The sequence below is a fragment of the Stegostoma tigrinum genome, chromosome 35 (genome assembly GCF_030684315.1).
Source record: "Stegostoma tigrinum isolate sSteTig4 chromosome 35, sSteTig4.hap1, whole genome shotgun sequence".
Classification (NCBI taxonomy): domain Eukaryota; kingdom Metazoa; phylum Chordata; class Chondrichthyes; order Orectolobiformes; family Stegostomatidae; genus Stegostoma; species Stegostoma tigrinum.
In genome coordinates this window covers 23051243-23074904 of record NC_081388.1, presented here as the reverse complement: position 1 = coordinate 23074904, position 23662 = coordinate 23051243, and the positions used below count along the sequence as shown (strand labels likewise).

The following is a 23662-nucleotide window of genomic DNA, read 5'->3' as shown; positions in this document are numbered from 1 at the left end:
TGAAAGCGGGTCAGGTTAATTTAAACGCATGAATCTCTACATCCACGCTCACACCTGAACGGTAATTATGCATTCAAAGTACTGAAGGACAGACAGAAACTCTCAATTCATATCCAGTGAGGCAGAAACATTTTCTGGAAAGCATTTATAGAGAATGTCAATGAATGGGTTCGAATAGACAGTGGTGTCAGAGACATTGGAACAATGATGAAGATACTACAGGAAACATAAACTGGGAATGGCCAGTGGCAAATCATGCAGCAAGGTAGTAAATTTAAAAAAAACATATTTTAAATGAAATCTCCTAACTGGACTAGGACAGCTTCTGATCTTTTTTTCGGGTCTTTTCAACTTTTTATTCATTGTTCCATTTGTTTTCTAGTTTCTTGCCCTGGTTTGAAGTTTTCTATAAGCTCCTAAACAACATTGCTGACTGCCTGGCAAAAGGACAGGTAAATATTACAATGTGTAAAATACACTATAACCTTAATAAATCTGCTATATCACACATCTGAATTTGAGTTTGTTTAAGTTTTGAGTTCTGCTACCCCAATGCACTTTGTATGGTATGATCTGCCTGTAGAGCATGTAAAACATCACTTTTCACTGTGTCCTGGTACATGTGACAACAATGATATGATGAGAACTGATTCAACCTGTACCCCTTCCATTTAGAAAGCTCCTGACTTTGCACATGCTGATGTTTTTTGGAGTTTTCTCCTTTGCCTCAGTGCACTGGCCAACTGTTTGTGTGTTATAATAAATTCGTGTTTTTATTTCTGCAGGATAATGAAGTTAAAGAGCTCTTAAGAATGCTTTATATTCACCCACCTCCCCAACCAGACTCTCCACTCAAACTTGAACTTGTAAGTTAAAAAGAAAAAACAGGCTGCATTCATTTAACATCTTTCACAACTTCGGGACATCCACAGGATACCCACAATCATTTTATACAGTCTCCATTCTTGCTTTCTGTGTTGCGCAGTGTAGTCCTGTTAAAAAAAACAAAGCAACTGTCATTTTATACACCTTCAAATAATAGGAATTATGACTTGGTCAGTGTACCATTTTCTGATAGAGTCACAGAGTCATTCAGTGTGGAAACAGACCCTTCGGTCCAACTGTCCATGCTGAACATTTTCCCAAACTTAACTAGTCCCACCTGCCTGCACCTGGCCCATTTCCCTCCAAATCTTTCCTGTGCGTGAGCTTATCCAAACATATTTTAAATGTTGAGATAACAAAGTGTGGAGCTGGATGAACACAGCAGGCCAAGCAGCATGTTAGGAGTTTAATGTTGCACCTGCACCTGCATCCACCACCACCTCTGGCAGTTCATTCCACACACTAACCACGCTCTGTGTAAAAAATCAGAAATCACACCTCACCAGGTTTATAGTTCAACAAGTTTATTTGAAAACACAAGCCTTTGGAGCCTCATTCCTCCTTCAGGTGTTAGTGAGAGAGGCCGTATCAGACACAGACTTTATGTGTAAAAGTTCAAAGGTTCACACCATTGGTGAAGATATGCTAAACAAATCTAAGATGCTGTTAAATCTTTAATCAGTTGGAAGGTTTTATATGATTAATATGTATATGTAAATCCCCAAATTCCTTTCAAGTCACAGCCCTGAGCGAACTAAAGGTTGTATCAGTGTAAAAACAATGACATTTTTGATCAGGCAATGCATGAGACCTTGTTTAGAATCTGTTTGTCTTTTAGTTTGGAGTCAGATTGGTTTTATTTCTAAAGTAGGAATTTATAAAATGCCGTATTGACTGACTGTCTACAAATTGTGCTTTTTGATCAAAATAAAATGTATCTCCAAATACAAATTCATCCCATAGATTCACATGTGTGTGTATGAGGGGGTGGGAATGTGTGTGATGGGGGAGAGAGAGAGAGAGTGTGTATGTGTGTGTGTTTGAGAGGGGGAATAGAGTGTGTGTGGCGGCAAGAGAGTGGGTGTGTGTGTGTTTGAGAGGGGGAGTGTGTGGGTGGATGGAGTTGGAGAAGAGAGTGTGTTAGGGGTGAAGTGTGTGTGTGTGTGTGTGTGTGTAGGGGGTAGAGATTGTGTGTATGAGTGTGTGTGTGAGGGGGGAGAGAGTGAGTGTGTATGGGGGAAGGGAGAGTGTGTGTGTCGGGGGGGAAGAGAGTGTGAGTGTTTCTGTGTGGTGGGGAGAGAGAGTGTGAGTGAGAGGGAAGTTGTGTGTGTTGTGTGTGAGAGATAGTGGGAGAGTGTGTGTATGTGTGCGTATGTGATAGAGGGAGAGAGGGAGAGAGATACTGTGTGTGTGTGTGTGTGTGTGTGTGTGTGTGTGTGTGTGTGTGTGTGTGTGTGTGTGTGTGTGTGTGTGTGTGTGTGTGTGTGTGTGTGTGTGTGTGTGTGTAAGCATGTGTGAGAGTAGTGTGAAAGTTGCCACCCAGGTTGATAGGGTTGTTAAGAAGGCATACAGTGTGTTAGGTTTTATTGGTAGAGGGATTGAGTTTCGGAGCCATGAGGTCATGTTGCAGCTGTACAAAACTCTGGTGCAGCCGCACTTGGAGTATTGCGTACAGTTCTGGTCACCGCATTAAAGGAAGGTTGTGGAAGCATTGGAAAGGGTGCAGAGGAGACTTACCAGGATGATGCCTGGTATCAAGGGAAGGACTTATGAGGAAAGGCTGAGGGACTTGAGGCTGTTTTCATTAGAGAGAAGAAGGTTAAGCGGTGACTTAATAGAGACATACAAGATGATCAGAGGATTAGATAGGGTGGACAGTGAGAGCCTTTTTCCTCAGATGGCGATGGCTAGCATGAGGGGACATAGCTTTAAATTGAGGGGTGATAGATATGGGACAAATAATAGAGATAGGTTCTTTACTCAGAGAATAGTAAGGGTGTGGAATGCCCTGCCTGCAACAATAGTAGACTCACCAACTTTAAGGGCATTTAAATGGTCATTGGATAAACATACGGATGATAATGGAATAGTGTAGGTTAGATGGGCTTCAGTTTGGTTTCACAGGTCAGCACAACATCGAGGGCCAAAGGGCCTGTACTGCGCTGTTATGTTCTATGTGGTATGTTTGTGTTGAGGGGTGATAGTGTGTGTGTGTGTATGTGTGTGTGTGTGTGTGTGTGTGTGTGTGTGTGTGTGTGTGTGTGTGTGTGTGTGAGAGAGAGAGAGTGGGGGAGTGTGTGTGTGTGTGTGTGTGTGTGTGTGTGTGTGTGTGTTTGTGTGTGTGTGAGAGAGAGAGAGAGAGAGTGGGGGAGTGTGTTTGTGTGAGAGAGAGTGGGGGAGAATATGTGTGTGCGACTGTTTGTGTCTATGGGGTGATAGTGTGTGTGTTTGTATGTGTGGGAGAGAGGGGGAGAGAGAGAGAGAGTGTGTGTGTGTGTGTGTGTGTGTGTGTGTGTGTGTGTGTGTGTGTGTGTGTGTGTGTGTGTGTGTGTGTGTGTGTGTGTGTGTGTGCGCGCACGCCACGTGTGTGAGAGTAGGAGCATGAAAGAGTATGTGTGCATTTGTGTGTGTGTGAGAGAGAGAGGGGGAGACGGAGTATGCGTGTCCGCGTATGTTTGAGAGAGAGAGAGAGAGAACAGGAGAGCGTGTGTGTTTGCATGTGTGTACGTATTCATTTGTGTGTATGTATAGTGCAGTGGGGTTGCCTGTAGTGTGACTTGAATCCAAGGTCCTGGTTGAGGCCATCCTCATGGGGACAGAACGTGGCTATTAGCCTCTGCTCAGTGACTCTGCGTTGTTGTGTATTCCAAAGTCCACCTTGGAGAAAGTTTTCCCCTTGTTCTTTTTAAATCCTTCTCTGTAGTAATTAGCTAAACAAACCAGCAAAGCTGCCCTGAATCCCTGAGATAAACTCGGGTGCAGTGAGTGCTTTTAGTAATCCTAGGTGGAGAGCAGCTAAAATTGGCCACTTACCTTCATGGAAAAGTACATCTGCCTCATTTCGGCAAATAGCCAGAAGTCACTTACAATTCAAATTGAGATAACAAAGTGTGGGGCTGGATGAACACAGCAGGCCAAGCAGCATCTTAGGAGCACAAAAGCTGACGTTCAAATTGAAGTAGGATCAACAGAGTTAATATTGCAGGTTGATAATGTTTTGTGTTACAAATACCTTTGAAGAGTAGTTGCTGTCGCAATTCGGGAAACACAACAGCCAATTTACAGAGTAACAAGCTCCCACAAACAGCAATGTGACAACGACCAGATGACCTGCTTTTGAAACATTGTTTGGTTAAGTATTGACTAGAAGAGAGCTCTTTGAAAAGATTGCATGGGATTGTGTCCACCTGAAAGGCCAGGAGTCTGATGTGGAAGACAGTGCCTCTGACAATACAGCCTTCCCTTAGTGCTGCACTCAGAATGCCTGCCTGGATTATGTGCTCACATGTCTGGAGTGGGATTAGGACTCACAGGTTCTGACTCCATGAGGGCACTGCCAACTGATCCGTGGCTGACAACAGCAAGCGAAACATTTTGCTTAACTTGAAGTTGTTAGCACCTGCATTGTAGTGTAATATTTTAGAATGAAAAATAATTACAGCTAGAATGAAAAATAATTACGCAAAACTGTTTCACAAGGCCCAGCAGCTGGGAGTTACAACAGGACGGTTTCTGAAAGATCAGAAGAGGGATCCTAGTAGTGGTATGCCATCGGTGAGTCGGGTGAAACCCGATAACCAAAACCACTGTACTGGAATTGACGAGATTAACCCAAGTGGCACCTAACTCCAATCTAATTTAACTCAAGCAGGACCCCATGCATGCTGACCGACTTAACTAGCAACTTGTGCTCCCATTGTGTAAAAATATGCTATCTGCAGACTAACATCTCTAATTGTGCAGATTGTCAATCTTTCCTTTGTTAACAACAGTTTTCTAGTTAGCAAATATAACTCTACAATTCAGCCTTAATAATTCAAAGGATATAAACCTGGTGACTGTAGAGTCAGTTTGTGAGGTGGGGACCCCAAGGGAGATCCTAAGGGTGAGATCCTGATGGGGAGATCCTGATAGTGGGCCTGAAGGGGGAGATCCAGAGGGAGAATCCCTGAGGGGAAGATCCAGATGGAGAGATCTAGATGGGGAGATCCTGAAGCGGAGATCCTAAGAGATCTGTCTAGATGGGACATGTGAGGGACACTCCGTGCTGTCTCTGGTTCAGTTTGGGAGTGGCGTGCCAACCTGGACGAGGCAGTCCTAATCAGATTGTTCAAGGTGACCATTGGATACTTTTCTCTCCAAGTCTCCCACAGGCTGCATTCCAGACCAAACATCATAGTTTACCTGAGATAATGGGAACTGCAGATGCTGGAGAATTCCAAGATAATAAAATGTGAGGCTGGATGAACACAGCAGGCCAAGCAGCATCTCAGGAGCACAAAAGCTGACGTTTCGGGCCTAGACCCTTCATCAGAGAGGGGGATGGGGAGAGGATTCTGAAATAAACAGGGAGAGAGGGGGAGGCGGACCGAAGATGGAGAGTAAAGAAGATAGGTGGAGAGAGTGTAGGTGGGGAGGTAGGGAGGGGATAGGTCAGTCCAGGGAAGACGGACAGGTCAAGGAGGTGGGATGAGGTTAGTAGGTAGCTAGGGGTGCGGCTTGGGGTGGGAGGAAGAGATGGGTGAGAGGAAGAACCGGTTAGGGAGGCAGAGACAGGTTGGACTGGTTTTGGGATGCAGTGGGTCGGGGGGAAGAGGGCCCCAGCTATGCCTGCCTCTTTGTAGGTTACATGGAACAGTCCCTCTTCCGCACCTACACAGGCCCCAAACCCCACCTCTTCCTCCGGTACATTGATGACTGTATTGGCGCCGCCTCTTGCTCCCCAGAGGAGCTCGAACAGTTCATCCACTTCACCAACACCTTCCACCCCAACCTTCAGTTCAACTGGGCCATCTCCAGCACATCCCTCACCTTCCTGGACCTCTCAGTCTCCATCTCAGGCAACCAGCTTGTAACTGATGTCCATTTCAAGCCCACCGACTCCCACAGCTACCTAGAATACACCTCCTCCCACCCATCCTCCTGCAAAAATTCCATCCCCTATTCCCAATTCCTCCGCCTCCGCCGCATCTGCTCCCACGATAAGACATTCCACTCCCGCACATCCCAGATGTCCAAGTTCTTTAAGGACCGCAACTTTCCCCCCACAGCGATCGAGAACGCCCTTGACCGCGTCTCCCGTATTTCCCGCAACACATCCCTCACACCCCGCCCCCGCCACAACCGCCCCAAGAGGATCCCCCTCGTTCTCACACACCACCCTACCAACCTCCGGATACAACGCATTATCCTCCGACACTTCCGCCATTTACAATCCGACCCCACCACCCAAGACATTTTTCCATCCCCTCCCCTGTCTGCTTTCCGGAGAGACCACTCTCTCCGTGACTCCCTTGTTCGCTCCACACTGCCCTCCAACCCCACCACACCCGGCACCTTCCCCTGCAACCGCAGGAAATGCTACACTTGTCCCCACACCTCCTCCCTCACCCCCATCCCGGGCCCCAAGATGACATTCCACATTAAGCAGAGGTTCACCTGCACATCTGCCAATGTGGTATACTGCATCCACTGTACCCGGTGCGGCTTCCTCTACATTGGGGAAACCAAGCGGAGGCTTGGGGACCGCTTTGCAGAACGCCTCCGCTCAGTTCGCAACAAACAACTGCACCTCCCAGTCGCAAACCATTTCCACTCCCCCTCCCATTCTCTAGATGACATGTCCATCATGGGCCTCCTGCACTGCCACAATGATGCCACCCGTTGGTTGCAGGAACAGCAACTCATATTCCGCTTGGGAACCCTGCAGCCCAATGGTATCAATGTGGATTTCACCAGCTTCAAAATCTCCCCTTCCCCTACTGCATCCCTAAACCAGCCCAGTTCGTCCCCTCCCCCCACTGCACCACACAACCAGCCCAGCTCTTCCCCCCCACCCACTGCATCCCAAAACCAGTCCAACCTGTCTCTGCCTCCCTAACCGGTTCTTCCTCTCACCCATCCCTTCCTCCCACCCCAAGCCGCACCCCCAGCTACCTACTAACCTCATCCCACCTCCTTGACCTGTCCGTCTTCTCTGGACTGACCTATCCCCTCCCTAACTCCCCACCTACACTCTCTCCACCTATCTTCTTTACTCTCCATCTTCGGTCCGCCTCCCCCTCTCTCCCTGTTTATTTCAGAATCCTCTCCCCATCCCCCTCTCTGATGAAGGGTCTAGGCCCGAAACGTCAGCTTTTGTGCTCCTGAGATGCTGCTTGGCCTGCTGTGTTCATCCAGCCTCACATTTTATTATCATAGTTTACCTATTGTTCAGTCTGATATTTCTTACTGGAGACCTAAGGAGACTGACAGCCTGAAGCCCATGAAGGTATGAATCCCAATGTTGGCAGTACTACCTAGAACAAGGCTTCAGAATGAGATCCACTTCTCACTGGGAAATAACAAATCATCACTGGAACATCTGGCCTTTTGGCCAGACCAGTGCCTCCTTTGCCCGATTAAACTGTTCCCTGTTCTGGATGGGTAGGGGTGGAATAGAAGGGGGTGGAAGCAAAGAGTGAGGGGAAATAAGGGAAATGAGGGGAGTGGGAAGAGAAGGAGAGGGAAGGAGGAAGGAAGAGGAAAAATTCAATCTCCTGCATTAAAGAGCATCACAGAATACTTCTTATTTCAATCCTGTTGCCTTGCACCTCTGTTAACCACCTTGTCATCCTTGGTAATCCCTTATGGGACCTATACTCCTGAAAATTAATCGCATTGTAACAAACACTGAGAAATGACATTCTGCAAACTGTATATTTTATAACTTTAAATACAATCATAACATTTTTATCTCTTCCCCTTCTAGCTTTCTTATTTTATTGCCCCTGACATCAACAGCTTGCCTACAATACCAGAGAGTGTAAGTATGATGGAGTGTGGGTGTTAGAGAAGTGGGCTGCCTGATTGGGTCAGTGATCATCCCAATGGGAAATCTGCTTGATGGTCTTGGTCTATGTTTAGCAAACTACCTGCAGGAACCCATTCAATTTATATCAAAAACAGCCAGTGAGTAATAGTTATACCATTCGGCTAGTAATCCAGAGCTAATGCTCTCGGAATACGGGCTCGTATTCCATTATGGCTGCTAATGGAATTTAAATTTGATCAGTAATTCCGGAATTTGCTGTCATAAAAACATATCTACTTCATTAAAGTCCTATAGGGTCAGAAGCAAAACTGCTGTCCTCTGGTTTGGACCTTATCAGGACCACATTGACACTTAACTGTCCTCTGAAATGGCTGCTCATATCAAAGGCAATTAGGGATGAGCAAGGAGTGGCTTACTATGTCTTATGAAAAAATGAGAAATACACTCAGAATAGACTTGTACATAGACACACACGCATACAGATCTGTTCTATCCACTTTCCAAGCAAAAATCACCAAGTAACAACCAGCCACTTCACCAGTTGCCATGATCTCTGCTGATGAGGTGTACTTGTGCTGATGAGGTATATTTGTGAATATCGGTGAAATCCAGAAGAAAGAAGTTGAATAGATACATACAAGTCAAAGGACACTTATAGGCATTGCTCAGAATTGCTCATTTTATGGGTGGTGGCGTTTACTGCCCATCACTTAAAAGGTACTGAAATTCATCCTGACTCAAGCAAACTGCCCTGCGGTAGTTAATGTTCTGGGGAATCCCATCAGCCAGTCTGATTGGCATCAGCTCCCTATTCCCAGCCTGAAGAGTGGTGAGCCCCTGCGAGAACAGCACCCAATCCCTGAGGATAAGCAGGAGCTGGACAGCAAGGAAGTTGTTTGGAGATGACAACGGCCAGGATAGGTAGATCAGTGAATTGAGTTGGGATCTGAGGGCCTGGGCTTCTCAGGCCTAGAGCACAGGAGAGGACATCTGGTAGTGGTGGGGTGAGGGGCTTCCAGTTGGAAAGAGGAACCTGAAAACAAGGCTGGATAACAGTGTAAGAGGGGGTAATGTCACATCTATTCACAGGCCAGAATTTTACATTGCCCCCTCCTCAATCACGGTTGCAAAGCCAGTCACAAGCACTGAAATTCTGGCCTATGAGATTATGGTGCTGTATTTTGGTAAGGTTACTAGGAGGTTCAGAGTCCGATTTATAGTGACATTATATACCTGTCTTTCTATAAATACCTCATCTCACTGCAAAACATTCAGAGCAAATCTTCCACTGAGTGTTTTGCGTGAAAGAGTTCAGAGCTGACTGACTACAATATATTTATATCAGAATCAAGAATCATTATCACAATGAACATTGATTCTGAATCCTCCCTACACCCACTGCACCCTAACAATCAACCAGGCAGGGAAAAATATTACAGATTAATCACAGCTCTCGCTTCTGTTCAGAAATCTCCCTTCTCTAATTTCTTCAGAGATAATGGGAACTGCAGATGCTGGAGATTCCAAGATAATAAAATGTGAGGCTGGATGAACACAGCAGGCCAAGCAGCATCTCAGGAGCACAAAAGCTGACGTTTCGGGCCTAGACCCTTCAACTTGGCCTGCTGTGTTCGTCCAGCCTCACATTTTATTATCTCTAATTTCTTCACATCTTTCAGGTGTCATAGGCAGTAGCAGTGTGTCTCACAGAGGGAGGGAACAGCAGCAGTGTGTCTCACGGGGAGAGAACAGGAGCAGTGTGTCTCACGGGGAGAGAACAGCAGCAGTGTGTCTCACGGGGAGAGAACAGCAGCAGTGTGTCTCACGGGGAGAGAACAGCAGCAGTGTGTCTCACGGGGAGAGAACAGCAGCAGTGTGTCTCACGGGGAGAGAACAGCAGCAGTGTGTCTCACGGGGAGAGAACAGTAGCAGTGTGTCTCACACGGCGAGAGAACAGTAGCAGTGTGTCTCACACGGCGAGAGAACAGTAGCAGTGTGTCTCACGGGGAGAGAACAGGAGCAGTGTGTCTCACGGGGAGAGAACAGCAGCAGTGTGTCTCACGGGGAGAGAACAGCAGCAGTGTGTCTCACGGGGAGAGAACAGCAGCAGTGTGTCTCACGGGGAGAGAACAGCAGCAGTGTGTCTCACACGGCGAGAGAACAGTAGCAGTGTGTCTCACAGGGGGAGAGAACAGTAGCAGTGTGTCTCACAGGGAGAGAGAACAGTAGCAGTGTGTCTCACACGGGGAGAGAACAGTAGCAGTGTGTCTCACAGGGGGAGAGAACAGTAGCAGTGTGTCTCACACGGGGAGAGAACAGGAGCAGTGTGTATCACACGGGGAGAGAACAGGAGCAGTGTGTATCACACGGGGAGAGAACAGGAGCAGTGTGTCTCACACAGGGAGCGAACAGTAGCAGTGTGTCTCACAAGGGGAGAGAACAGTAGCAGTGTGTCTCACACGGGGAGAGAACAGCAGCAGTGTGTCTCACAGGGGGAGAGAACAGTAGCAGTGTGTCTCACAGGGGGAGAGAACAGGAGCAGTGTGTATCACACGGGGAGAGAACAGGAGCAGTGTGTATCACACGGGGAGAGAACAGGAGCAGTGTGTCTCACACAGGGAGCGAACAGTAGCAGTGTGTCTCACAAGGGGAGAGAACAGTAGCAGTGTGTCTCACACGGGGAGAGAACAGCAGCAGTGTGTCTCACAGGGGGAGAGAACAGCAGCAGTGTGTCTCACACGGGGAGAGAACAGTAGCAGTGTGTCTCACAGGGGGAGAGAACAGTAGCAGTGTGTCTCACAGGGGGAGAGAACAGTAGCAGTGTGTCTCACGGGGAGAGAACAGCAGCAGTGTGTCTCACAGGGGGAGAGAACAGTAGCAGTGTGTCTCACAGGGGGAGAGAACAGGAGCAGTGTGTATCACACGGGGAGAGAACAGGAGCAGTGTGTATCACACGGGGAGAGAACAGGAGCAGTGTGTCTCACACAGGGAGCGAACAGTAGCAGTGTGTCTCACAAGGGGAGAGAACAGTAGCAGTGTGTCTCACACGGGGAGAGAACAGCAGCAGTGTGTCTCACAGGGGGAGAGAACAGTAGCAGTGTGTCTCACAGGGGGAGAGAACAGTAGCAGTGTGTCTCACAGGGGGAGAGAACAGTAGCAGTGTGTCTCACAGGGGGAGAGAACAGTAGCAGTGTGTCTCACGGGGAGAGAACAGCAGCAGTGTGTCTCACAGGGGGAGAGAACAGCAGCAGTGTGTCTCACGGGGAGAGAACAGTAGCAGTGTGTCTCACAGAGGGAGGGAACAGTAGCAGTGTCTCTCACGGGGAGAGAACAGCAGCAGTGTGTCTCACAGGGGGAGAGAACAGTAGCAGTGTGTCTCACAGGGGGAGAGAACAGTAGCAGTGTGTCTCACAGGGGGAGAGAACAGCAGCAGTGTGTCTCACAGGGGGAGAGAACAGCAGCAGTGTGTCTCACAGGGGGAGAGAACAGTAGCAGTGTGTCTCACAGGGGGAGAGAACAGTAGCAGTGTGTCTCACGGGGAGAGAACAGCAGCAGTGTGTCTCACAGGGGGAGAGAACAGCAGCAGTGTGTCTCACACGGGGAGAGAACAGGAGCAGTGTGTCTCACACGGGGAGAGAACAGGAGCAGTGTGTCTCACACAGGGAGCGAACAGTAGCAGTGTGTCTCACAGGGGGAGAGAACAGTAGCAGTGTGTCTCACAGGGGGAGAGAACAGTAGCAGTGTGTCTCACAGGGGGAGAGAACAGTAGCAGCGTGTCTCACAAGGGGAGAGAACAGTAGCAGTGTGTCTCACACGGGGAGAGAACAGTAGCAGTGTGTCTCACAGGGGGAGAGAACAGTAGCAGTGTGTCTCACTGCTGGTGAGAACAGGAGCAGTGTGTCTCACAGGGGGAGAGAACAGTAGCAGTGTGTCTCACAGGGGGAGAGAACAGTAGCAGTGTGTCTCACAGGGTGAGAGAATAGTACCAGTGTGTCTCACAGGTGGAGAGAACAGGAGCAGTGTGTCTCACAGGGGGAGAGAACGGTGGCAGTGTGTCTCACAGGGGGAGAGAACAGGAGCAGTGTGTCTCACAGAGGGAGAGAACAGTAGCAGTGTGTCTCACACGGGGAGACAACAGTAGCAGTGTGTCTCACAGGGGGAGAGAACAGTAGCAGTGTGTCTCACAGGGGGAGAGAACAGTAGCAGTGTGTCACACTGGGGGAGAGAACAGTACCAGTGTGTCTCACAGGCGGAGAGAACAGTACCAGTGTGTCTCACACGGGGGAGAGAACAGTAGCAGTGTGTCTCACAGGGGAAGAGAACAGTAGCAGTGTGTCTCACAGGGGGAGAGAACAGTAGCAGTGTGTCTCACAGGGGGAGAGAACAGTAGCAGTGTGTCTCACTGCAGGAGAGAACAGGAGCAGTGTGTCTCACAGGGGGAGAGAACAGGAGCAGTGTGTCTCACAGGCTGAGAGAACGGTAGCAGTGTGTCTCACACGGGGAGAGAACAATAGCAGTGTGCCTCACAGGGGGAGAGAACAGTAGCAGAGTGTTGCACAGCGGGAGAGAACAGTAGCAGTGTGTCTCACAGGGGGAGAGAACAGTGGCAGGGTGTCTCACAGTGGGAGAGAACAGTAGCAGTGTGTCTCACACGGGGGAGAGAACAGTAGCAGTGTGAATCACAGGGGGAGAGAACAAGAGCAGTGTGTCTCACAGTGGGAGAGAACAGTAGCAGTGTGTCTCACATGGGGAGAGAACAGTAGCAGTGTGTCTCACACGGGGGAGAGAACAGTAGCAGTGTGTCTCACACGGGGAGAGAACAGTAGCAGTGTGTCTCACACGGGGAGAGAACAGTAGCAGTGTGTCTCACATGGGGAGAGAACAGTAGCAGTGTGTCTCACACGGGGAGAGAACAGTAGCAGTGTGTCTCACAGGGGGAGAGAACAGTAGCAGCGTGTCTCACAAGGGGAGAGAACAGTAGCAGTGTGTCTCACACGGGGAGAGAACAGTAGCAGTGTGTCTCACAGGGGGAGAGAACAGTAGCAGTGTGTCTCACTGCTGGTGAGAACAGGAGCAGTGTGTCTCACAGGGGGAGAGAACAGTAGCAGTGTGTCTCACACGGGGGAGAGAACAGTAGCAGTGTGAGTCACAGGGGGAGAGAACAATAGCAGTGTGTCTCACAGTGGGAGAGAACAGTAGCAGTGTGTCTCACATGGGGAGAGAACAGTAGCAGTGTGTCTCACACGGGGGAGAGAACAGTAGCAGCGTGTCTCACAAGGGGAGAGAACAGTAGCAGTGTGTCTCACACGGGGAGAGAACAGTAGCAGTGTGTCTCACAGGGGGAGAGAACAGTAGCAGTGTGTCTCACTGCTGGTGAGAACAGGAGCAGTGTGTCTCACAGGGGGAGAGAACAGTAGCAGAGTGTCTCACAGGGGGAGAGAATAGTACCAGTGTGTCTCACACGGGGAGAGAACAGTAGCAGTGTGTCTCACTGCTGGTGAGAACAGGAGCAGTGTGTCTCACAGGGGGAGAGAACAGTAGCAGAGTGTCTCACAGGGGGAGAGAATAGTACCAGTGTGTCTCACAGGGGGAGAGAACAGTAGCAGTGTGTCTCACAGGGGAAGAGAACAGTAGCAGTGTGTCTCACAGGGGGAGTGAACAGTAGCAGTGTGTCTCACAGGGGGAGAGAACAGTTGCAGTGTGTCTCACTGCAGGAGAGAACAGGAGCAGTGTGTCTCACAGGGGGAGAGAACAGGAGCAGTGTGTCTCACAGGGGGAGAGAACAGTAGCAGTGTGCCTCACAGGGGGAGAGAACAGTAGCAGTGTGTTGCACAGGGGGAGAGAACAGTAGCAGTGTGTCTCACAGGGGGAGAGAACAGTAGCAGTGTGTCTCACAGTGGGAGAGAACAGTAGCAGTGTGTCTCACACGGGGAGAGAACAGGAGCAGTGTGTCTTACAGGGGGAGAGAACAGTAGCAGTGTGTCTCACAGGAGGAGAGAACAGTAGCAGTGTGTCTCACAGTGGGAGAGAACAGTAGCAGTGTGTCTCACACAGGGTAGAGAACAGTAGCAGTGTGTCTCACACGGTGAGAGAACAGTAGCAGTGTGTCTCACACGGGGAAAGAACAGTAGCAGTGTGTCTCACGGGGAGAGAACAGTAGCAGTGTGTCTCACACGGGGAAAGAACAGTAGCAGTGTGTCTCACGGGGGGAGAGAACAGGAGCAGTGTGTCTCACGGGGAGAGAGAACAGTAGCAGTGTTTCTCACACGGGGAGAGATCAGTAGCAGTGTGTCTCACACGGGGAGAGAACAGTAGCAGTGTGTCTCACAGGGGGAGAGAACAGTAGCAGTGTGTCTCACACGGGGAGAGAACAGTAGCAGTGTGTCTCACACGGGGAGAGAACAGTAGCAGTGTGTCTCACAGGGGGAGAGAACAGTAGCAGTGTATCCCACACGGGGAGAGAACAGAGACATAAAAGTAATTCTGCCTACAAATTACGATTTTGTGCAATGACACAAGACTGGAGAGGGTTTATTCTGTTACCGAAATGAGTGTGGGTTTGGTGATTGCTGAATTGATATCGATTTAGCTTTTCTCATAAGGTATCGCACAATTTTTCATAATACATTTCCTGTGACTTGCCCAGCATTGTATAAATTCTTTTTTGGCTTGCAGAGGAACCTGACAGAATATGTGGTTGCTGTGGATGTGAACAACATGCTGCATCTCTATGCCAGTATGCTACATGAGAGACGCATTATTATCACCTGCAGCAAGCTCAGCACAGTGAGTGCCAGCTTAGACTAGTATCATTCTTCAACATCCATCCCTTCCCAATTCTGTTCCAACACTCTGCTTGAACCATCTATCTCTACCAGGTACAGCTGTGATTGGATCTACAGGTTAACTGGGGTACTGTACAAGATTACCTGTGACAATCTATATCTGTGTAATTAGCTGGTATAGTCTATATCTACAGGGTTAGGGGACAGCCTGTATCTACAGGGTAAGCTGGGACAGTGTATATCTGCAGGGTAAGCTGGAATAGTGTATATCTACAGTGTAAGCTGGGACAGTGTATATGTACAGGGTAAGCTGGGACAGTGTACATCTACAAAGTAAGCTGGGATAATGTGTATCTACAGGTTTAGCTAGCATAGTGTATATCTACAGGATTAGGAAAGTCTATATCGACAGGGTTAGCTGGGACAGTGTATATCTACAGGGTAAGCTGGAATAATGTTTATCTACAGAGTAAGCTGGGACAGTGTATATTTACAGGGTAAGCTGGAATAATATATATCTACAGAGTAAGCTGGGACAGTGTATATGTACAGGGTAAGCTGGGACAGTGTATATCTACAGGCTAAGCTGGAATAATGTATACCTACAGGATTAGCTGCGATACTGTATATCTACAGGGTTAGGAAAGTCTATATCTACAGGGTTAGCTGGGATAGTATATATCTACAGGGTTAGCTAGGACAGCATATATCTACAGGGTTAGCTGGGATAGTGTATATTTTCAGGGTTAGCTAGGAAAGTTTATATCTACAGGGTTAGCTGGGATAGTATATATCAATAGGGTTAGCTGAGACAGAGTATATCTACAGGGTTCGCTGAGACAATCTATATCTACAGGGTTAGCTGGGATAGTGTATATCTACAGGGTGAGCTGGGATAGTGTATATCTACAGGGTTAGCTGGGACAGTCTATATCAACAGAGTTAGCTGAGACAATCTATATCTACAGGGTTAGCTGGGATAGTGTATATCTACAGGGTTAGCTGGGACAGTCTATATCGACAGGGTTAGCTGGGACAGTCTATATCTACAGGGTTAGCTGGGACAGGCCATATCAACAGGGTTAGCTGGGATAGTGTATATCTACAGGGTTAGCTGGGACAGTCTATATCGACAGGGTTAGCTGACACAATCTATATCTACAGGGTCAGCTGGGATAGCGTATATCTACAGGGTTAGCTAGGAATGTCTATATCTGCAGGGTTAGCTGGGACAGCATCTATCTACAGGGTTAGCTGGGATAGTGGATATCTGCAGGGTTAGCTGGGACAGTCTATATCTACAGGCTCAGCTGGGAATGTGTATATCTACAGGGTTAGCTGAGACAATCTATATCTACAGGGTTAGCTGGGATAGTGTATATCTACAGGGTTAGCTAGGTCAGCCTATATCTACAGGGTTAGCTGGGATACTGTATATCTACACGGTTAGCTGGGACAGTGTATGTCTATAGGGTTAGCCACGACAATCAATGTCTATAGGGTTAGCTCGGATAGTGTATATCTATAGGGTTAGCTAGGACAGTCTATATCTACAGGGTCAGCTGGGATACTGTATATCTATAGGGTATGCTGAGACAGTGTATATCTACAAAGTAAGCTGGGACATTGTATATCTACAGGGTTAGCTAGGACAGTCTGTATCTACAGGGTTTGCTGGGATAGTGTATATCTACAGGGTCTGCTGAGATAGTGTATATCTAGAGGGTAAGCTGGGACAGCATACATCTACGCGGTTAATGGATTCTATAATCGAGATGCTCAACAGACCAATTCAGGTTGTCCTTTGATCCATTCAGAGTTGTCTAATCTCAGCCCAGATCAGCAAAGTGGTGAGAATTGATCTTTAAGATGAAACACTCAGGAAGGATTCTTTCTCCTCTGCTCTGTCAGTGGAAAGCTACTGGAAGGTGACTCTGTATGGGTGGTCCAGGCCAATCCCAGTTTCATTATCTGGATTCAGTGAATGTTTGTACAGTGCATATGGTAGAGAGGAATGCCTGGCCACACTGTGGTAAAGTAAACTTGCAGGTCAGAAGGGCCCACCTTGACCTGCAGGACAGGATGGTCCACACTAACCTGCAGAACAGATGGTGTGCATTGGGAAAGGTGAAAACTTCCTTATGAATTTCCCTTCTTCTCAGTCAAAGCACTCACAGCGATTCCCACCGGCACTTGGCTCTCGTGATGAACACCATCAATATTCCTCAATCTCTGGCACCATGCTTTTTTAGATTCCCACATGCTGATCTCCCTTCATCCTTGCTTAATCGTCAAGCCCCCATTACCTTCTTCCTCCAGTACTGGGGAAGAGATTACCCTCAATCTGCCAGACAGTGACCACAGGTTGTAGTCAGGAGCTTGAGGTCATTCTGTGTGATTTATTTATCTGAATATTGATGTTTTTTTCTGTTCCACAGTTAACTGCTTGTGTACATGGCTCAACTGCAATGCTGTATCCTATGTACTGGCAACACATCTACATCCCCGTGCTCCCTCCACACCTCCTTGATTACTGCTGGTAAGAAATCCTTTCCTGTGACTTGGATAGGGAGAACTGGTAAACAGTAGGCATCTCAGTAATGGCTGGAGTTGAGTGCAGATGCTGGAGGTGAAAGATCAGCATGCCTAACCCTTTATCTTGTCTGTTATGCTTGCAGTGCTCCAATGCCTTACCTCATAGGGATCCACTCGAGCTTGATGGAGGTGAGTGGGTCAGTGTGTTTCGCCCATCACTATCTCACTCTTTGGTAGTGCTGACAAACATCTTTCCTCAAAGTGTTTTTCTTTTTTCCAGCCAAGCTTCATATTCTGACCACAGTGAAGGAACAAACTTTGACCTTTGGTAGCTCTTCACTGTCTCTGTCATCTCCCATAGAAACACACCCCTTGCCCTGTCACTTGCTTTGCTTTCTCCCACTGTTGCAACAGGATAAAAGTCCAGATAGAATAGGTAAATGCAGAATAATGCAGAAAAAAGAAACAGTGACTGAAGAACAAGACTGTGAGTTCAAACCACATTCCGGAAATTGAGAAGGCAGTCAAGTGGTTCAGTTAGATATTAAAGTTCTCATGGTACTTCACAATAGAGTGACAAATTCTCCCAGTACCTGATCCAATAAATCTCCCTTTATTTATCACCTCCACCCAAAACCTAACCTGTTTTCAGAATCTTTCAGTATCCAATATAACTACCACACCTAGCGACATAATAAAGGGTGGAGGTGATAACCTAGTGGTATTATCGCTGGACTATTAATCCAGAGACTCAGATAATCTTCTGGGGACAGGGATTCAAATCCCGCCACGACAGATGGTGGAATTTGAATTTAATAAAATATGAACTAAGAGTCTAATGATGACCATGAATCCATTAGTGATTGTTGGAAAAACCCATCTGGTTCACTGACATCCTTTAGGGAAGGAAATTGCCAGCCTCACTTGTTCTGGCCTACATGTGACTCCAGACTCACAGCAATGTGGTTGACTTATAACTGCCCTCTGGGCAATTAGGGATGGGCAATAAATGCTGCCTAGCCAGTGATACCCTCATCCCATGAATGAATAAAGAAAAAAATTAAAAGTCACTGAATTTCAAAATCCCATGACTAGAATGAAGCACGTTTGAGGTGTCAAGACATATAAAATTTCCCACATGCCATTGTTGTCTGAATCGGTTTTCCAGTCATGAAGCTGATTGATATGAGAGTTGGGGAATGATCCAGTGGGTATTCTCACATGGGCTGAAGTATCGGAACTGAATGTGAAGAAGCATCATTGAATGTGTTGACCCTGAGCAATCCCTATCTTTCCCAAAGTGAATGCGAATGGGAGAAATGAAAGTGTGTTCCTTCAGTTTATCCCTTTATTTTGCAGAAGGTGAGAAGCAGAGCTCTAGAGGATGTGGTTATATTAAATGTTGACTCAAACACACTGGAGTCGCCATTCAATGATCTGGAAAAGATGCCACCAGATGTGGTAAGTTTGAAGTGGTAAAGCAAGCCATCACATTCGCTGAAAGCTGGAATTACTGAAGGGAGATGGTAGTATGGTAGTCTTGTCATTGAATTAGTAATCCAAAGGCCAGGCTAAGCCCTGGGTACAGAATGTCAATCTGAATTCAGGTAACAAACTTAGAATTGAAGGCTATGATGATCGTAAAACCGTTGTCAGTTGTCATAAAATCTCATTTGCACCACTACTGTCCATGGGGAACCAAGTTTGCTGATCTTACTTTATTTGTATGTTTACTTTAGACCCACAGTGATATGATTGACTCTTAATGGTCTCTGATATGGCCTAGCAAGCCACTCAGTTACAATGAATTGCTTTGCATTCTAAAAAGAATGAAAATGAATAAACCCCTACACAACTTCAACCACCCAGACACCAGATAGAAAATGGGCAAACACTGTTTGCTCCACACTGTCAAGTCCGCTTTGCTAATATATGGGGACCAACATTCTCACTAAGCTGCACAGATGCGGCTTCGAAGGCCTGTGCATGCCAGTCAGCATTCCGATACCATTCCTAGTGTTGGCTTATCGTTTCAGAAATCATTGCTGTGTACCTGCAGAAGAAACAGAATTAGAGGGAATGTGGGTGGGTCTAGTGCTGAAAGTGGGAGAGCTGTCCGACAGAGCAGTCAGGCAACAGCCTGACACGAATCAGACCTTACACACAATGTCTCAGACATCACCGTTAACATTCCTGAGTCTTGTCTGTCCCAAAGCCAGGACAGATCCAGCAGCGGTATTTGGTAAGGAAGACATTCCTCTGGGAAGCTTCCAGATTTTCTTTGGGTCCCATGAAGTCTCATGGCATCAAGTCATAGAGTCATACAGCTTGGAAACAAACACTTCAGTCCAACCAGTCCATGTCAAACATAATCCTAAAGTAAACTCGTCCCTCCTGTCTGCTCCTGGACCACATCCCTCCAAACCTTCCCTCTTCAGGTATTCATCCAAATGTCTTTTAAACATTGTACCCACATCCACCACTTCCTCAGGAAGCTCATTCCACCCATGTAACAATGTGTCAATTGTCATAAAAACTCATCTGGATTACTCATGGCCTTTCGGGAAGGAAATCTGCTGTCCTTACCTAGTCTAGTTTACGTGTGACTCCAGACCAACAATAAGACTAATTCTGAACGGTCCTCTGGACAATTAAGGATGGAGAATAAATGCTGGCCTAGCCAGAGATGTCTACATCCCAGGATCAAATATATTTTAAAAAGGGCAGGTTAAAGGCTAGGACTTACAGTGGAGGGTAATTCAACTCCAATAGGTAATGGGGGTGAAATGACTTCAAAAGGCAGGGAATAATTGGGAAGAGGATGGGAGTATAAATGTGAAGTATTGATGGCTGCCCCTTGATGTCCTTTCACCATCTGTTTGTTTGGTTTATTTCAGGTGTCCATTCTGAAAGTGAAGTTGAAGAAGCAATCCGCAGTCACTGGGGATGTGGTGGCACGGGCCTTTCTCAGGGCACAGGCAGCAATCTTCGGAAGCTACCAAGATGCTCTTAAATTTAACTCTGTGAGTGCCCACAGTCATTCAGACTCAACTTCGTCTCTTCTTGCACTTGAAGGCTCAATGTTTAATATGGAGGGATCTCTCCCAAACTCACCAATTGTTTGAAACAGCAATCTTTTTCCCTAACCTCTGAGGACCCTGAAAACATCAGGAAAGGGGCTCATAAACCTTACTGTGAGAGAGCAAATAAAGAGGGAAAGAAGATCATTTGAATGTGCAGTTGTCATTTGATTGTACAGAACTTGTACAGTATTGCTCAGAAAAAGACACATGTTGGCAAAGCCTTCCATCTTGAATTCATCAGAGCAATTCACAGAATATAACATAGAGGAAAATTTATACCCCATTTATAGTGTAGGAGAAGCGAATGCTAATTGCATGGCAAGTGGAGTGTGATTGACAGTTAACAGCCAGGTGCTGTTTAATTGGAAACTTGCATTGAGGTTACAATAAGAACATTCAGAGGCTGTTGGCCCGAGGCACATTATTAAAATAGAAAGAAACAAGAAAGGATGTGATAGGGTTCAACTGTAAATTCTTTCCTACATGTTAGTATTGAGTGTGCGACCACTCTCCCAAGAGATTGGGTGAAATGATGAAAATTGCAGAAATTAATTATTCACTCATTAATTTTTACCCAGTGTTAATATAGTTCCCTCGAGGGCTTAATGTTTAGGTTATCACCTGACACAGTGGCTTCCAAACTGCCAGAGCCTAGAAATCTGAACTCAGGTGCGACAATTGCTACTGTTTTTTACAACAGAAAGAGTTCTGCTCCTGATCATTACTTGCCTGTTGGCCATTGTATAAGAAATGGTTGGAGGGTAGTGAAGTTTCTAGAAATCGTATTGACAGCCGCAGGCAGATACAGTATGGGCAGTGGAAACAGATTCAATACTAACTTTTAATGTGAGTTGGATAAATACTTAAAGCAGAAGCACCTACTGGACTTTGGGGAAAGAACAGGGGAGTGAGACTAATCAGATGGCTCTTGACAGTGGGCCGAATGGCATCCTTTCATGCTGACTGTTTTAATGACTGGCAACAGCTCAAGGAACTTAAGGGGGAAAATGGGGAAGAGAAGCTGTTAATAGAGTCTGTCTCCCTGTATGCTTAGGATGAACCAGTCACATTTTGTGAGGAGACGTTTTTGAATCACAAACCTGCCTTGAAGGATTTCCTGCAACATGCGGTACATCTTCAGCTGTTCAAACAGGTGAGACTTGGTATGACAGGAATAGAGCCTGTGTACCAGGAATGAACTCAGCATTTGGCAAGATTCTCTACTAAACATTAAGACTCCTCAATCTGATGAATAATCTCTTAATGCAAGGACAGAAAGTCCCAAATTCCTCTTCCATTCAGCATTGCAAATGAAAAACACCTCGGATTTTTACATTGAAGAAAGTACAGATTGAGCCCATCATAGGCATTTCACATCTGTGCTACAGCAATCCTACACTCATCCCGCTGCTCACCTCTCCCTCCCCACAGCCCTGTGTCAATCCGAAACTCATCCCTCTGCTCACCCCCCTCTCCACAGCCCTGTTTTAATCCAAAACTCGTCCCAGTACACAATCCTCTCCCCACAGCCCTGTGTCAATCCGAAACCCATCCCTCTGCTTATCCCCATCCTCCGAGCCCTGTGTCAATCCCAACCTCATCCCTCAGCTCACCTCCGTCCCCACAGCCCTGTGTCAATCCGAAACTCATTCCAGTACACAATCCTCTCCCCACAGCGCTGTGTCAATCCGAAACTCATCCCTCTGCTCGCCCCCCCCGTCCCAAAGCCCTGTGTCAATCCTAAACTCATGCCACTACACAATCCTCTTCCCACAGCCCTGTGTCAATCCGAAACTCATCCCTCTGCTCACCCTCCCCTCCCCACAGCCCTGTGTCAATCCTACACTCATCCCTCTGCTCACCCCTGTCCCTCTAGCCCTGTGTCAATCCTAAACAAATGACCCTGCCCCATTCTGTCCCTAGGGACCTATATTAATTCACGCATTAATCTCCAAATTAATCCCACTGTCCCATTTTCTCTGCATAACCCAGTATTAATTCCAAATTAGCCCTCATGCCCCACTCTGTGTCCACACTCTCCCCATTGCCTGGCATCAATCTCCAAATAAATCCCTGCACAACTGTCATTACTTGGTCTCTGATCCAACTGTTTCAAATATATGTCCAAATTTCCATTTACAAATATATATTTCTTCCTCAACCAGTCCCTTTAGGGAGAAAAACAGCTGAGACTTCAACAAAACCTGTGTAAAGAAATGTCTCCTCCCCCTCTCCTGACTTTCAATAATGATTTTAACTTACAGTCCCATAATACCAACACCCCACCCATTGCATACCCCACCCCAATCAGAGGTAAGAGCAGTTTATTTAATTCTTCTCTGCTTTGGATTCAGTTTATAGACAATCGACTGGAAAAGCTTAACCAAGGGAAGGAATTGACAGACATATTCGAAGAGGAAGTCAATCTAGGCGGCTTTTCGTCAGGTGAGAGCGGCTGATCTTGCGTTTACTCTCTCATAAAGCAGCAAAGACACAAGTTGCTCCTCCTTACAATACTTCCCTTCACTGACCAGCAGTAACGTTACATCTTGTCTGTCTGTCTGTCTCTCTCTCTCGCTCCAGGCTGCGCCAAATTGTGGATTGAAAACTTTAAGGTAGGTAGAAACAAACTTTCCAGTTTAGTGAGAAAGCCATATGAAAGGCTGAATTTCAGGGTACAACCAGGGCTGATGAAAAACTTCAGAAAAGACATGAACAATTACACTGAAATTTGATTTGAAAATCCAACAGATTGTAGAAGAAAGAGATAAATGTGAAAGGGGGCAGATCAGCAGATGGGAGGGAGCAGGACAAGTGAGTTAGAGTAACACAATTATTCTTTGTTTCATCACATTGAGGATTGACAGGAAGGAAAGGAGGGACAGGGCTTGACTGTAGTGAAGGAAAGACAGGGACAAAGATAGGGTAAAACATATGGAGGACAGAGGCAGAAGGCAATGTGCAGGGAGAAGCATGAAAGAGCTGAGTATGGAGGGAGCCAGGAGAGAGGGCGCAGTGTAGGGATGATGGGGCGAGGACATTCAAAGTGAATTTTAACTATCTGTGACGATATTCAATTATGTCAGACTGTCTGACCATGACAGAGTCGGACTGTCTGAGAGTGACAGTGTTGGACTGTGTGACAGTGACAGTGTTGGACCATGTGACAGTGACAGGGTCGGACCGTGTGACAGTGACGGGGTTGGACTGTCTGACTGTGACAGGGTTGGACTGTCTGAGAGTGACAGGGTTGGACTGTCTGACCGTGACAGGGTTGGCCTGTATGACAGTGACAGATTCGGACCATGTCACTGTGACAGGGTTGGACTGTGTGACAGTAA

General features: G+C 47.0%; 1 protein-coding gene across 2 annotated transcripts in view; it reads left to right on the top strand.

The window, feature by feature from the left end:
• dennd1c (DENN domain containing 1C) overlaps positions 1-23662 on the top strand; it is an 81896-nt gene that overhangs the window by 28455 nt on the left and 29779 nt on the right. The window contains exons 6-17 of one of the 2 annotated variants that reach the window (XM_059639867.1): positions 383-452; positions 786-866; positions 4585-4659; positions 7856-7909; positions 14594-14704; positions 17142-17242; positions 17382-17427; positions 18598-18699; positions 20136-20261; positions 21376-21474; positions 22676-22766; positions 22905-22936. In XM_059639867.1, coding sequence (XP_059495850.1) covers positions 383-452; positions 786-866; positions 4585-4659; positions 7856-7909; positions 14594-14704; positions 17142-17242; positions 17382-17427; positions 18598-18699; positions 20136-20261; positions 21376-21474; positions 22676-22766; positions 22905-22936 — 988 coding nt within the window. The remainder of the gene's footprint in view (positions 1-382; positions 453-785; positions 867-4584; positions 4660-7855; positions 7910-14593; positions 14705-17141; positions 17243-17381; positions 17428-18597; positions 18700-20135; positions 20262-21375; positions 21475-22675; positions 22767-22904; positions 22937-23662) is intronic. The other variant, XM_059639868.1, reaches the window with a different exon arrangement.